Source organism: Vigna umbellata, chromosome 8, assembly GCF_029865625.1.
Source record: "Vigna umbellata cultivar VRB3 chromosome 8, Vumbellata_1.0, whole genome shotgun sequence".
Lineage (NCBI taxonomy): Eukaryota > Viridiplantae > Streptophyta > Magnoliopsida > Fabales > Fabaceae > Vigna > Vigna umbellata.
Genome location: NC_142172.1, coordinates 24,235,576 through 24,249,075, shown reverse-complemented (window position 1 = coordinate 24,249,075; position 13,500 = coordinate 24,235,576). Strand labels below are relative to the sequence as shown.

At 37.0% G+C, this 13,500-nt stretch overlaps 1 protein-coding gene across 1 annotated transcript; it reads right to left on the bottom strand.

The window, feature by feature from the left end:
- Nucleotides 1–206: 206 nt before the first annotated feature.
- On the bottom strand, nucleotides 207–13,088 carry LOC124839515 (uncharacterized). The gene is made up of 27 exons (XM_047315352.2): nucleotides 12,893–13,088; nucleotides 12,540–12,753; nucleotides 12,295–12,431; nucleotides 8,705–8,821; nucleotides 8,294–8,440; nucleotides 7,390–8,072; nucleotides 7,071–7,192; nucleotides 6,898–6,989; nucleotides 6,499–6,718; nucleotides 6,312–6,378; nucleotides 5,565–5,713; nucleotides 5,388–5,461; nucleotides 5,140–5,304; nucleotides 4,962–5,033; nucleotides 4,653–4,754; nucleotides 4,478–4,567; nucleotides 3,925–4,000; nucleotides 3,713–3,809; nucleotides 3,565–3,634; nucleotides 3,236–3,415; nucleotides 2,999–3,121; nucleotides 2,829–2,912; nucleotides 1,969–2,153; nucleotides 1,738–1,876; nucleotides 1,580–1,639; nucleotides 1,321–1,425; nucleotides 207–678 (listed from the first exon to the last, which is right to left on the bottom strand). Exons 1-27 carry the CDS (start codon nucleotides 12,977–12,979, stop codon nucleotides 565–567), a joined length of 3,771 nt encoding a protein of 1,256 aa, XP_047171308.2. The 5' UTR covers nucleotides 12,980–13,088; the 3' UTR covers nucleotides 207–564.
- Between the last annotated feature and the right edge of the window lie 412 nt (nucleotides 13,089–13,500).

Below are 13,500 nucleotides of genomic sequence, written 5' to 3'. Positions count from 1 at the left end.
TATCTCTAAACATACATAACACTTATTGAAAACCAGTATCTATCATACATAAAATTCTTATCTCACATCCCAAAGTAAATTTCATTCATCACAAAACAATAGGCATTCATTACATGACGTTAAAAAATTAATTAGCATTCATACATACAGCACAAACTGCAAATCAGAGATACAATGCAACAAAGCTACAGGTTATAGAACAAATAAATAAAAATCATTTTATTTTATTTTTACGAGAAAAAAAAAAACATGATTGTACAAACAGACAGCCCGAACAGGGCAAGAATGAGAGGGAGAGTTGGATGAGCAGAGAACCTATATTAAGCTTTTATCTCAGGTGAAATCGTCAACAAATTCTACTAATATATGAAAAAATTTGGAGAGGATGGTGAGGGTTGGAAAAAGGAGAAAGGAGAAAGAAAACCTATGATGATATAATACAATAGAGAGGCAGATGAACCAATGATGGGATTTCCACATCAACAGGACACTGCTGACCTTGTTGCACCATTTAGGTGGTGATAGAAGAATAGCCTAAGCAACAAATGCTATACAGAGAAACCTTTACATGAAATAGCTCAAAGATCTCATTTTTCTTGACCCTCCTTCTCCGTAGAGATCATTCCATTGGAGTAGTTCATTCATATTTGTTGATTCTGATGACACGCTCGCACACACCTGCACGAAAATACATCAAACAATATATATTAGCACAAAAAGGACTAATAATGCATTTTGTAATCCAATCCAACAATCTACAGAGATAGCTTAATGTTCGATATGTCAGATTCAGTATCATTTGCCCAACGTTCCATCCACCATAAGCATCTAATAAAGGCCATTCATTGTTGAACTTCTATCCCTAGGGCAATATTCCCCCGACAATTTATTAGGTAATTGCATTTGCACCAAGAACCAAGACTACCCCTTCCCCAAAAGATCTCACCGATATAGCCACTCAACGTTTAACAATAAGAAGCTGAAAATGCATGTGCCAGTTTCAGGTTTGCACTTTAGTTATGTGGCAACAACTGCACACCCGATAAAGCCAAGTCCAGAATCACTAAACACAAGGCAGACAACAATACATTTTACATCACCCCCGAGCCAACCTCCAAATTTAATTTGTAACAAAAATTGGACGGTTTCACTAGCTGGACAGTGATTACATCCTTTGTTATATATGCCATCTACCAATAATACAAAAGGCTTAAAAATTGATGGGGGTCTAAAGGCAGTTATCTTACTTAAAGGACACCGTATACATCAAAGTGAACATATTATTTTAAAAACAAAACAATGGAAATGAAATTAACATACCTGCTCATGTGCATATCTAAAATCATCAATCTTCAAAGGCCGAATGTCGGAGCTGCCACACAATCCAGGTAAAGGTTTGTTCTCAGATACTGCTAAGCTTTTCTCCTGAAAAACATTTCATGTCAAAGTGAGGAAAGAGATCACCAATCCGTGGACTGTTATGCCAGCACATCATGATGTACTGGATTATATTTAGCACTGAGCTGATATTTCAGCATGAGAGAAAGCTAGGAAGATAGTTTTTTGCTGTGTCACTGACCTTCTTTTCTTTCTCTAAGATCTCTCGTATTGGGCAGTGAGCTGCTGTGACACAAAGGTTCTGCAATCAAAAGATAACAGTGAGAATACTTTCTGCAGAATTGAATGTTCCCTTCTCCAGAAACCAAGAAAGAAATGAAAAATATATAGAAATACAACCTTTAGATCACTCCCAGAATATCCATCAGTCATATTAGCCATTGCTTCAAAATCAACATCAGGTGCCAAATCTTCTTTCGCTAAAATGACTCTGAGAATTTTTCCTCTGTTTGGAGCATCTGGCAAATTAACCATCAATCTACATAAAAAAGAAAAGAAAGACCTGCATTAGAATGGATGTCATTTGTAAAACATGAAAATACAAGTTAAGAACAGACATAACATGCTCACCGTCTTGGAAGCCGCCTAATAACAGCCTCATCAAGATCAAAAGGCCTGTTTGTAGCAGCAAGAACAAGTACCCGCTCTTTATCTTTAGTACGCAAACCATCCCAATTAACCATAAACTCATTTTTCATTTTTCGCATAGCCTCGTGCTCACTGGGGTTTTCACGTCTTCCTAGCATACTATCAACCTGCCATGACAAATCAACAAGATAATTGCAATTAAGAAAAAACAATACTTGCTACCATAAAACCTGACAACATTTAAACATGCAGGTCTCCAAATTCAGCCAGATTTTAATTTGCCTGGTATTTTAGAATGTCCAAAGAAAATTAAAAAGTTGGAAATCAGATACTTGTAGCTCAATTGAAGAATGGCTGTCATAGAAAATAATCACAAAAACAATATGACCAATCAATTCAGTAAAACAAATCAGCTAAGTCCAGAAATTTTGGTTTGAAACTGCTAGAAGTTCATTACAAATCACAACCCACCCCTCTCTTCAACCCAATGTATCAAGCCTACATAAACACGGTTCCGGCTTTCCTGGCTTTCCAAACACCATTGTCACTCTACTTCAGTTTAGCAAGCCTAAGAGGTCTACCCCTTTTAATAATGTATACAACCAATGACTGTATACCTAAAAAGCATTTTAAACCAATCTATAACTTTCCAATCACATTGTAAGACACAAACTCCTTTTTCATTTCCCTTTAATATCATTATATTGACCGTAGCTTTGCTTTTCTCCATTTGAACATATCCTCTTAAAATAGTCCAACAATGGGTCATACCGAAGGAGCTCAAAATTTATTTAAAACGAAGGAAAAAAAAAGAAGATAAACAAATGACATTATAAACCAACCTCATCAACAAAAATAACACTTGGAGCAATTTTGCTGGCCAGAGAAAAAACTGCTTTTACATATTTTTCTCCTTCACCAAACCACTGCAGTAAACAAAACCATTGCTTTTTGTCAGAGACATACAACGAAATACACAACATAACAAAAGAGAAATTTGCAACCTCAGTACCTTTGAAGTAATGCTGGACATTGAAATGTTAATGAAATTTGCTCCAGCTTCAGTAGCTACAGCCTTTGCAAGCATTGTTTTTCCTGTTCCAGGGGGCCCAAAAAGCAATATTCCCTTGCAAGGCTACATCCAAAGTAATTACAATGAGGCGCTACACACATTAAAGGAATATGATCTATCTAAAAATCGTGTTCCACAAGTCATCATTTATAGCAACTAAAACGGAAATCTATTCACCTTTGTGAGCTGTCCTTTGCAAAATAATTCAGGCCTCTGAAGAGGAAGCATAACCAATTCCTTCAAGGTGTCCTTCACATTTTCTAAAGCTCCAATATCATCAAATGTGACCCCAATATCAGTTGGTGGAATAACATCACCAAGCAGCTTCTTCTCAAACTCATTCTCAGTAACCACATCCTGGAAAAACAATTAAAAAATACAGGTGACTGTTCCATAATTCAAACCATGCCAAAGTAAGGAAACCAGATGGATACCAGTAGAGCAGAATATCTGCACAAGAAATTATGATAAAAGGCTTAAACTTTTAATATCTAGTGTTAAACTACCTTGAGTGATTTTTTCAAGCTTTTATTCTCATTTTGAATGCCATGTAGAATGTTAAGCCCATAATTAATGCTGCACAGTAAAACGAAAGTTGTCAATAAAAAATACTGTTACAAGAAAAGCAGCATGCCCAAAAATAAAGAATACAACCTTTCTGCAGATATCACAAGCTTAGAATCTTTGGTAGAAGCTTCAGATGAATGCATAAAATGGTAACTTATAGCCCAGCCAACGATCTTCTCCACACCTAGAAAATGGAGTTGCAAGGATATTATCAATAATAAGACAGCAAATCTCAGCTCTCATATTCAGTTGGGAAAAAAATCTATACATAACAGGAAAAAAAGAATAAAGAAACTGACTTTCAGTAGCTAGGGTTTGATCTTTGATGCAAAGAGTCTCAAGGTCAGGGCAATCCAGTCCAATCCTGTTGAGAACCTGAATCATTAGAAGAATCTTATCAGATGTTTGACAGTGGCAAAGAAATGTTAGTATCTAATAAACAAAACTTAAGTCACATACAATGCTTCAAAAATGAACATCAAGGAATCATTTTGTTAGCAGTGCTTGGCCATGTGAAGCAAATAATGGATATGGATGGCCAAGACGGGTAGGCTTGAAGAGACAGTAAACAAAATTATCCACATAAACAACTTTTAGAATGACATTGAACATTAATAAGCCAGTTGGGAAAATTTCTCAGCCAATGCAAGTAATGCCACATATTCCAAATGCAAATAACACCTAACCCACAAACCGGAGAAAAAATTGAAAAATGCTGAAAAAATCAGCAACAAGGGCAATCATAAAACATAACAAAAAATCCTTATCCCCCTGTATGAAGTGGAAGGAAGCATAACAAACATTAAAATAAAAAACAAGCACATAAAAATTAACAAGTGTTGCTGGACTCACTGTGCGAACACTGACAATATTGGACTGAGCTTTCATAGTTTCAATGTCACGTTCTAATTGTTGCTTCCAATCGGAAAGTAAACTCTCATCCTGTAGAAGTTTATACATAATACGAATACATGAACTGTAAATGGCAATGGAATAAATTTCAAATGTAGTCAATATGACTTCATACCTGAGGCAGCTGTATTGTCACTTTGTTTGGGAAAAGTCGCCCAAGTTGCTTCATTACTTTAGGGGTTTCTTTGCTCCGATCATGTAGTCTACTAAAGTTATCCTAAAAAAGGAAGAAATAGTGCTGGGTTTATAATTAATTCCTTAAGGAACCATAACCAACCAAGCTATAACGATATTAAAAAGGATTTAGATCTATCTCCAAGGAAGGAATAGTTTAAAGGTACAGAAGACAAGCGCCATAACTTCCAAGCTAGAAAACACAAGCTTTAAATCAAGGTAAGAAGTGCCAAGGGCAGTGACTCTTTACCGGGAAGGCAAGATCGAGTAGTGCTGTCTGATTGCTCCCAAACTTGGTAAACAGAAGGCCACCAGGTTGGGTCTGGAAGCATAACCATGCAGCAATTAAATAAAGCAGCAAAAACATTACCATAATCATGATACCCTTACAATGTAATGCTAGATAAAATACAATAATGAGACAGTACCTTCTCCTTTCTACTGTCAAGCATAGTATGAGAGCCAATAACGACAACATTTGGTGGCAAGCTTTCGAATTTATTTTTCAAAACATCATAGTTCCCAACCATTGTCTTCTCTATATCTTTAATGAACAACACTAATGGACCACTTTTACTCTGATTAGAGGTAACCTATGCACAAAGCAAAGAGGAATGTTAAATGTACTTCTTTAAGAATAGAAGCATCTTTTCAACCAGTACCGAATTGGGACAACCTCGAAGATATCATTTATTGCAACTTTGTCCGTATCATCCCCTCCGGAGCCATCTACCCTTAGTAAATGATTTGCTGCAGTTTAAATCTTCAATGAATTATATGTGCTAAAATAATAGCATAGAATATGCTAATATGCAGATAAAGCAACAAATTTCAATCAAAGATAGTGAATTACCCGAACAAAAGAACCCTCTATCATCTTCACAAAGGCCTCCAAGATCATTGCCATCTGGAATTGATTTATCAAACCTAACCCCAATTTTTGAAGACCCATTATCTTCAAAAGCAAGCATAACTTTACCCCGAGAGCCATAGCTTGGTCCCCTGAACAATATAGAAAGAATTAAACTCTTCATTTCCAAAAAAAAAAAACAAAACTTAACCAAAAGATTAAATAAAATTTTTTTTGCACGAGGCTAAAATATTAACATAAACAGATATTTAAAAATGTGAAATTTAAAAAACATCAAAGCTCTCTAGTTAGTCAGTATAACAGAAATTGAAACACCTTCTGAATAGCTTAGGAGCAATGAACCAGAGAAAAATCCATAAAAACCCATAACACAGTAAATCTGGAGCTCAAGTGAATTTAGCTTGAGTTAAATACAAAAGGACAAGCAACAAAAACAAAACTATCAGAAATGAAGTACTAAGAAACGGCTCCAGACTGAGTATTTATTTTCCTTTTTGTCAAAAAAGTGTGATTCTTTCCGAAGTTATAACCTCTGCAAATGAGAACTGCCACTAAAATCCCATTCCACTTTACTAAAAGTTTAGCATGCTTTTTCAAGCCATACTAAAGGAGTTTTTATATGCATCCTTCTATATTAAAAGGACAAAATAAAAATCTAATAATTCATAGATCAACCTTTATTACGTTGTAAAAATCTTCTAAGTAGAATTACTCCATTAAACAAAATACCTTGAAGGATAATTTGGTAGTGCCGAGACGGCAGAAGGAAAATTTCCAACAAATTTTACTCTATCACCTGCATATGAAAGTAACATGTCATTAAAGACAAAAAATGTCACCAAGCAATCATTGTAATGCAAAGACAATGGAAGTAAATTTGCAGATCAATGCTTATATCTAGGGAAGAATGGCATACCCTCTTTAAGAGTAGTCCCTTTTGACGATGCAGTGGAAACCTCTTGCTTCAGCATAGCTTGAGAACTTAGCGTGGATCCACCTATAATTTCAGCGTCAACACTGGACGCTGGTTTCTTGTGATGTAATGTGGCAGTCTGGGAACTTCTCTTGGCAAACACAGATGGCCTTTCCGGTCTGGAACTTTCTTTAGCAGAATCTACTTCTTTTGCAGGAGCTCCCTGAAAAACCAATTGCTTAATTAAGAATAAGTGTACATTAATCCTGATTGACCAAACAACCATCTGAACAGAAGCAAGCAAACAATCTTAGTAAAGACCATGATCAGGAAATACTTTAGACTGGTAAGGAGATTTTGAAAAACCTCTACTACAAAGGAAGAATGTCTAATAAAACATACACCGGGCAATGAAAGAGAATCCACAATCAGTAGCCTGGCACCAAAATGCTTTGCTAGTGCCTTGCACAAAGTCTCCTGATATATTTCCGAACCTACACAATAATCATAAAAGATATCATTATTCTATCACAAAAGGGGGAAGTAGAAGCATAAACAATAATTATGGAAACCACCTGCAGGACCAGATAGCAATATTCGTGGAGAAACGGATGGGAGGTCGGAAGCATATTTTGCAAAGCCATTGCACTTCAAATGAATAAATGTAGAAGCGATCAAAACACTCTTTGTTGTATCACTGCATAATACAAAGCATCATAACTAAGTAACCATAAATTATCTCTCCTCAATCATGACAGTAAGCAATTCAACCCACTACTTCAAAAACAAAGAATACCAATATAGCCACAGTTCACATATAATTGTGACCATACGGGCCTTGTAGTTCAGACAGAACAATGAAGAGATAACTTGATAACAAGTAACGATATGCACCTCAGATAATAGGGGAAAGTTTCAAAAGAGACATCAATATCCTCAGATTTGAGAATTCTCTGTTCTAAACTGTCCTTGAATGCTTGCCGCCTGGTTGAAGCCAATATTGTTGGGGTATCAACATCTTTAAGGAGTTCTCTTAATTCCCTTCGCTCTTCCAATATCTTAGTAATGCCACAACTTAAATCAAGTTCAGGACATGAGCCAGCAAGCATGCGCAGTAATGGCCTAAATTCATATGTAGCAGCAGCTACCTTCCCAACATCAGCATCCACAGTTGTGTCAACTTCAGTTGCGTCAATGCTGGGATTTTCATTAACAGTGTTAGAGGATGCTAGAACAGTTTTGTCAGCAGAGAAAACTCCAGATGATGGTACATCTTTACTGGTGGCATCCTTCATTTCACTGTCAGGCACATCGTCCCCATTGCCAGAAGGTAGTGATGAAATGTCAGTGTTCTGTTGCACATTCTTTCCATTTTTAGCAGGAGATGAAAGGAGAGATAAGTCTTTATGAAGATTAGATAAAGAGGCCAATATTGATGCTCCAGCAACGGCAGAAGGATCACCAGATCTAGCTTCAACTTGCGCTCCATTTATGGGAGCACTCTGGGCTTCTAAAATACTCATGGAAGAAGGTATACCAGCATGACTAATATTGTTACTTGTGAGCTGCTGAAAGATCTGAATTTGGTGTTAAGGACACATAATACATAAACAAAAGAAAGTTAGGAATGGAAAAAAACAGCAGCTTATAGTGAATAAGAAGAACACATGACATGACTAACTGATATCCTTGTACAATGTAGGTGATCACATAAGCAAGCAAAGAAAGAAGGAAGGAGCAACAGGAAGTAGATGGAAAACAGGTAAATTCTTCTAATAGAACCATATGTAAAGGATACATAAGCATGCTTGCCAGATGAACCAAAGACCACCTCATCTCCTCCACTTAAAATCAATCGGGTATTCTTTCTATGAGTTCTGCCATTAACTTGAATAGAACCTTTGCCCCCTGTGATTTCAAGTAATGCAACAGACGAGCCTCCACGCTGTGCAGAGTCCAACAACGTTGGTCAGTAATCTTAAATATCCACTGAAATGCTAAACAGTACTTTTCTTCGGAGTGAATAATTTTTTGAAGCATCCCAAACAAAACTACTTCATTTCATTAATATCTTTAATCAAAAGTCTAAAATATGTTCTTTGTTGTTTGAGAAATGACTATTTTTTCATGATGAAGCTGGAAAGCAGACGGAAAATTAGCTATTCAACTGATCATTTCAAGTTTTGAAAGACAAAAGAGGAAACTCTACCTCTATGTGGCTCAACTTGCACAACATATTACCAACAGTGGGATCTTTAAGCCATAAATTACAATTACGACCTTGACCAACAGTGAAGCTAAGATCACTTATGGGCACATGAGGATTCTGGAAAAGGATAAATAGCAAAAAGATTAATTCCAAATATATAATAGTGCATCAGAAATGGAATCTTTAAGAAGAGAAACATAAACCAGCTCAGACTCCCCCCTTGCCATTTTAATCCAACAGCAAATATAACAAACCTCAAAATATACATGAATGCTACACAAGTCTACCATCAACGATATTTTTTCAAAAAAAAATCAAATACAATATTTGTTTTCACCAAACTACTCCAAATAAGTTCTGCACAGATAAAGAGACATGTTATAAACTGAATATGTAATTGCAATAGAACCAGGTGCCCTGTTATGACATATCTACCAAATGAAATTTGTGACATACAGTATAAAACAAAATCTGCTCTAGGTAATGCACAAAAGACTCAAATATCCCAAAGTTAATAGATTCAACCCCAAAGTAAAAGTGTGTCAATATTGATTTGTTTTGCTATTAATCACATCCAACTAATTTATTCTGCATGGGTTGTCATAATTTAAGACAATTGTATGCCAAACAGAGTGAGTCAAGTAATTAGCTCTTACTATCAAATTAGAGCCCTGGACAACTAAGGCATCTCCTTTCAATCTTAACTTAGTGCTACTTAAACAAACCTCCCATAACATTATCGCTTATTGTGACAAACAACCTCTCGTTTGAGAGATTAAGCTTCCTTTTAAATTATTTGTATCTCTACTCTAAATCACCTTGTCATCGCTGCCCCCACAGCCAGGTAAAACGGCCACTACTTCCTTCACCTGCATCTCACGAACCAACACCCCTTCATGTCCTTCTCAATCTGCAAACTTATTTCCCTCCCTCCAATGTTAACTGGATAGCAGCACCTCAAATGTCAAACCCCAACCCCCCCTCCCCCTTTCCTCCAATTTCTTCCACCTACCATGTTTCAAATCACACCAGAATCTGTGCATGTGCAGCCAGTGCATTAATGATGGCTTCAAGCTCAATACATTCACAGAACACACCCCCTCAGATCTATCACTATCAGTGCCCCCTTCTTCCTCCAGATCATTGTTGTCAAGGCTGTTAACTATCCTAAGCAAAGGAATTTGCCTCAGTGGTGGTGATCAGTTTGAACTGGAAGAGAAGATATAGATAGGTTAAAGTAATAGCATCTTCACCTTTTTCATTCCTGTAGCCACTAAACTATCTTTCTCTTCCAACTTTCTTTCCTCAATGATCCTTTTCCTTTCCTTGATCCCCTCCCTCAACCCTCTCTTTCCTTACTTTGGGCATATATGCATGTACAGCAGCACATAACGGGGAAACACCTTTTACAACCCAACAGTCCGAGTTCCTTTCCCCCATGGCGGCAGCTAATTAAAACTTCAAGAGTGGTTTGCCTCATATGGGTGTCACCAAGATTCCGTAACAGTGAATAACAGAATCATCAGGAATCTGTATTCACTTCCACCACCCTTTACCCAATGAGCTCTCTGAGGTAGAAGATGTTCATAATGGAGATCAAAGGCAAAAAACTAAGGTATAGCCTTGTAGCTAAAACCCTTATTAGATAGGACACAAAAGCTCTCCGCTGTTACAGACACATCCTTACCATAAACTCCAAGACAACATATGGCAAGTTTCCTAACTAGATTTCCAGCAATGAATTAATGATCCTCTCCCCTCTTTCTTTGACAAAGTTATGATTAAAAGTGTGCAGTTGCAGGGATGCAGTTCAAACTGTTTTGGTGAAGGGGAGGAGATTGGAGAATCTTTTACTTTTTGATAAAGTTGTGCCTGAGACAAGTTACCCCATGTTTTACATATGTTTCTAATAACAAACTCAGGAGATAGGTGTAATTATTCAGTATAGTATCATAAATACCTCAGGCAGTAATTACCCAAACAGTCAACTATGCATCCTGCAGTAATTAGAAAATATGAGTAGGATTGAATAATTTCAGAGCCCAGAATCATAGTGATCCGTAAGTCATTGGAGTGGTTCTGTGCTGCAATCCATTAACTAATAGCAGAGCATACATGCCTGCAAAGAACAGACACCATCCTGGAAAACCGCCACTCTTGAGATGGATGTTTACAAAATCTTCTATTCACCCACTGTTTCCTCCACCATTCAAGTAATCCTTCCAGTAATTTTTCCATTACCCATGTTTTAAACCAGGAAATCTGTGTTTATGATTCAAGATTAAATGCAGCTTTGCACTTGCATTTGAGAGTTGAGACCAAGAAACACAAGTAGGGTAAGACCTCTTTGCTTTCCAGACATTCACACAGCCCAGTAGTGTTTCTCGCTAATCCACAGCACTGAAATTGTTTCTAGCCAAGCGTCATTTCACACATCACATTTCAGAACTCTTTGTCTTATTTGCAGTTTTAACTTTTAATTTGAGAGGTCTGTTCAAAATTTGGTGCACATATGTTCCTTGAGTTTTGTCACTCACTTGTGTGCAAGTTCGACTTTTGATTATTTTAGTGCAATTGTGGATTCCAGAAAACAGAAAAGCCAATAATCTGCTATAAATATAGCTCATATCATCGCAGAAAAGAAAATAGCAGAGGTCACATACCTAGTGAAATATATGTATTAAAATTCAAGTTGCACGCAAACAAAAATAAATTTAAAAAACTTTTGGCATGATATTAACCATAAAGTTGAATTGGCCAGAGACTCACTAGAGATGACAAGAGGATGCAGGAGACATGCCACAACCATGACACCATAGCGGCACACAGCATAACAACCATGGGTTCAAGGAATTCAACTAGCCAATAGTGCAATATGCTATAGCACCCACTACAGAAGCTATTTAACAGTGATTAATTATGATATTATCTTAGTTTTCGGCAACTTTTTTATGTTCAAGCAAATTATATAATGGCAGTATAAATTATTTTTCTGTACTTCCAATCTTCAATTGTGTCCTTCCCTCATTCCTCCAATGATAACAATTGCAGATAGCAGAAAATCAATTATCTGCTATATCATACAGCAGAGAGCATTGCAGGCAAATAGCTTGCACTGTGATTGCAGATCCAAGAAATTCTGCAATAAGAGCACTATATAGCATATAGTGGCTATTTGACTACACGCTGGTTAATTATGAATTTTTTTTTTTAGTTTCTGGTAATTCTTTTATCTTTTAGCAATTACATATGTGCGGTATAAATTATTTCCCTAGCATTAAAGGGTCTCCCGTTTCCAGCTATCCCACTATAGCAGTTTAAATGTCAGTCAATCCGTGCCACTATATGGGATTGAATACTATGTGTGGAATGTGAAAAGTATTAAGCATCTATCAATACAAGAGTAAACAAACACAAACACAACAGCTCTGGAAGCACCAAAATCACTATTCTTAACAAAAGAAAACTTCGAAGATCAAAATTGCGATGTATTTATCTTGCGAAATTTGAAAACAAAATTGCTCAGAGACACACACAACCCAAAACAAGCAAGCATGGTAAAAACCCAACTAAGAACAACAAAAACAAACCTGAGAACACTGTGAAAGGAGCTTTGCCCAAGCAACCTTGGGGTTCAATTTCGTAGGGCGTTTCTTCGACCGACCAACCGCGGACACAGTCGCCGCCGCCGCCGCCCCAGCCCCCTTCGATTTCTCCGCTGTTTCACCTTAATTTCCCACAAATTCATAAATCTCACCAATCTGAAAACCACATGCATGCACAGAACCAACAACCCCATATCAAACCCGAGCGAAAAAGGTAGCAATTTCCTTACCTAGACACTGAGGGGACACCAAAGCCTCCCCCTCAACAGGTGTAGACGGAGATTTATCAGGCGAAATCGCATCACACCCATCGACGGCCTTCAACGACGCCGTATCGGGTAGATCAGAGGGCCGCAGCTCCGGTTCGGCAGATTCATTGGCGGGTCCAGATTCGTTGACCGGAGCTACGGAGGGCACGGTTGTTGATGAGGAATCCTCGGAAACCTGCGTCACGACAGAGAATCGATCAACATGGGAGACACAAGTCGAATTGAGATTAAAACGAAATACCCAGATGAGGAAAAGGGGAATTGGCAGAGAAAAGCGAGAGGTGGGTAGCGGGGAAAGGGAGTAAAGATTGAACCTTGGATCTTTTGGTGTTGTTGGGGGGAGAGGAGGAAGAGAGAGAGCGCTTGGAAGAGGAAGAGCTGCTGCGTCTGGTTTCGACCATGGTGGTGGGTTGTGGAGGGTTCTGAGGACGGTCCTTTTCGGGGGAAGATGAGAGAGCCAGGCTATGACTAAGAATGATTGGGGCAGATCATGTAAATTTTGTTAAGGTTTCTGCCTTGATGCTTTTAATGTTATTGTGGGATAATGAATCAAAACAAAATAACAATAATATAAGGTATACAATAATTTTAGCACGTTCTTATAGAATTATCTAATTATAAATAGTAATGTATCATTACTTTCTTCACTTTTCATACTAATTATCATAACATTTTACTTAAGTACAGTGTTAAAGAATAAAAACTGAATTTTCTGAATCAATTTTAATTATTGAATTTTTTAGGAGATACTCTGAGTATAAGTTTTTTTTTACTTGGGGAATAAGAATTCAATTTTGTACATAAAGTTGAAGAATGAGATTACATTTTCATTGTGTCATGTCATCTTAATGCATTTTGAAATTTTAAAAGCTATATCAAAATATTCTTTTGTTTTATTAATAAGACTTAATAATCTCATTTA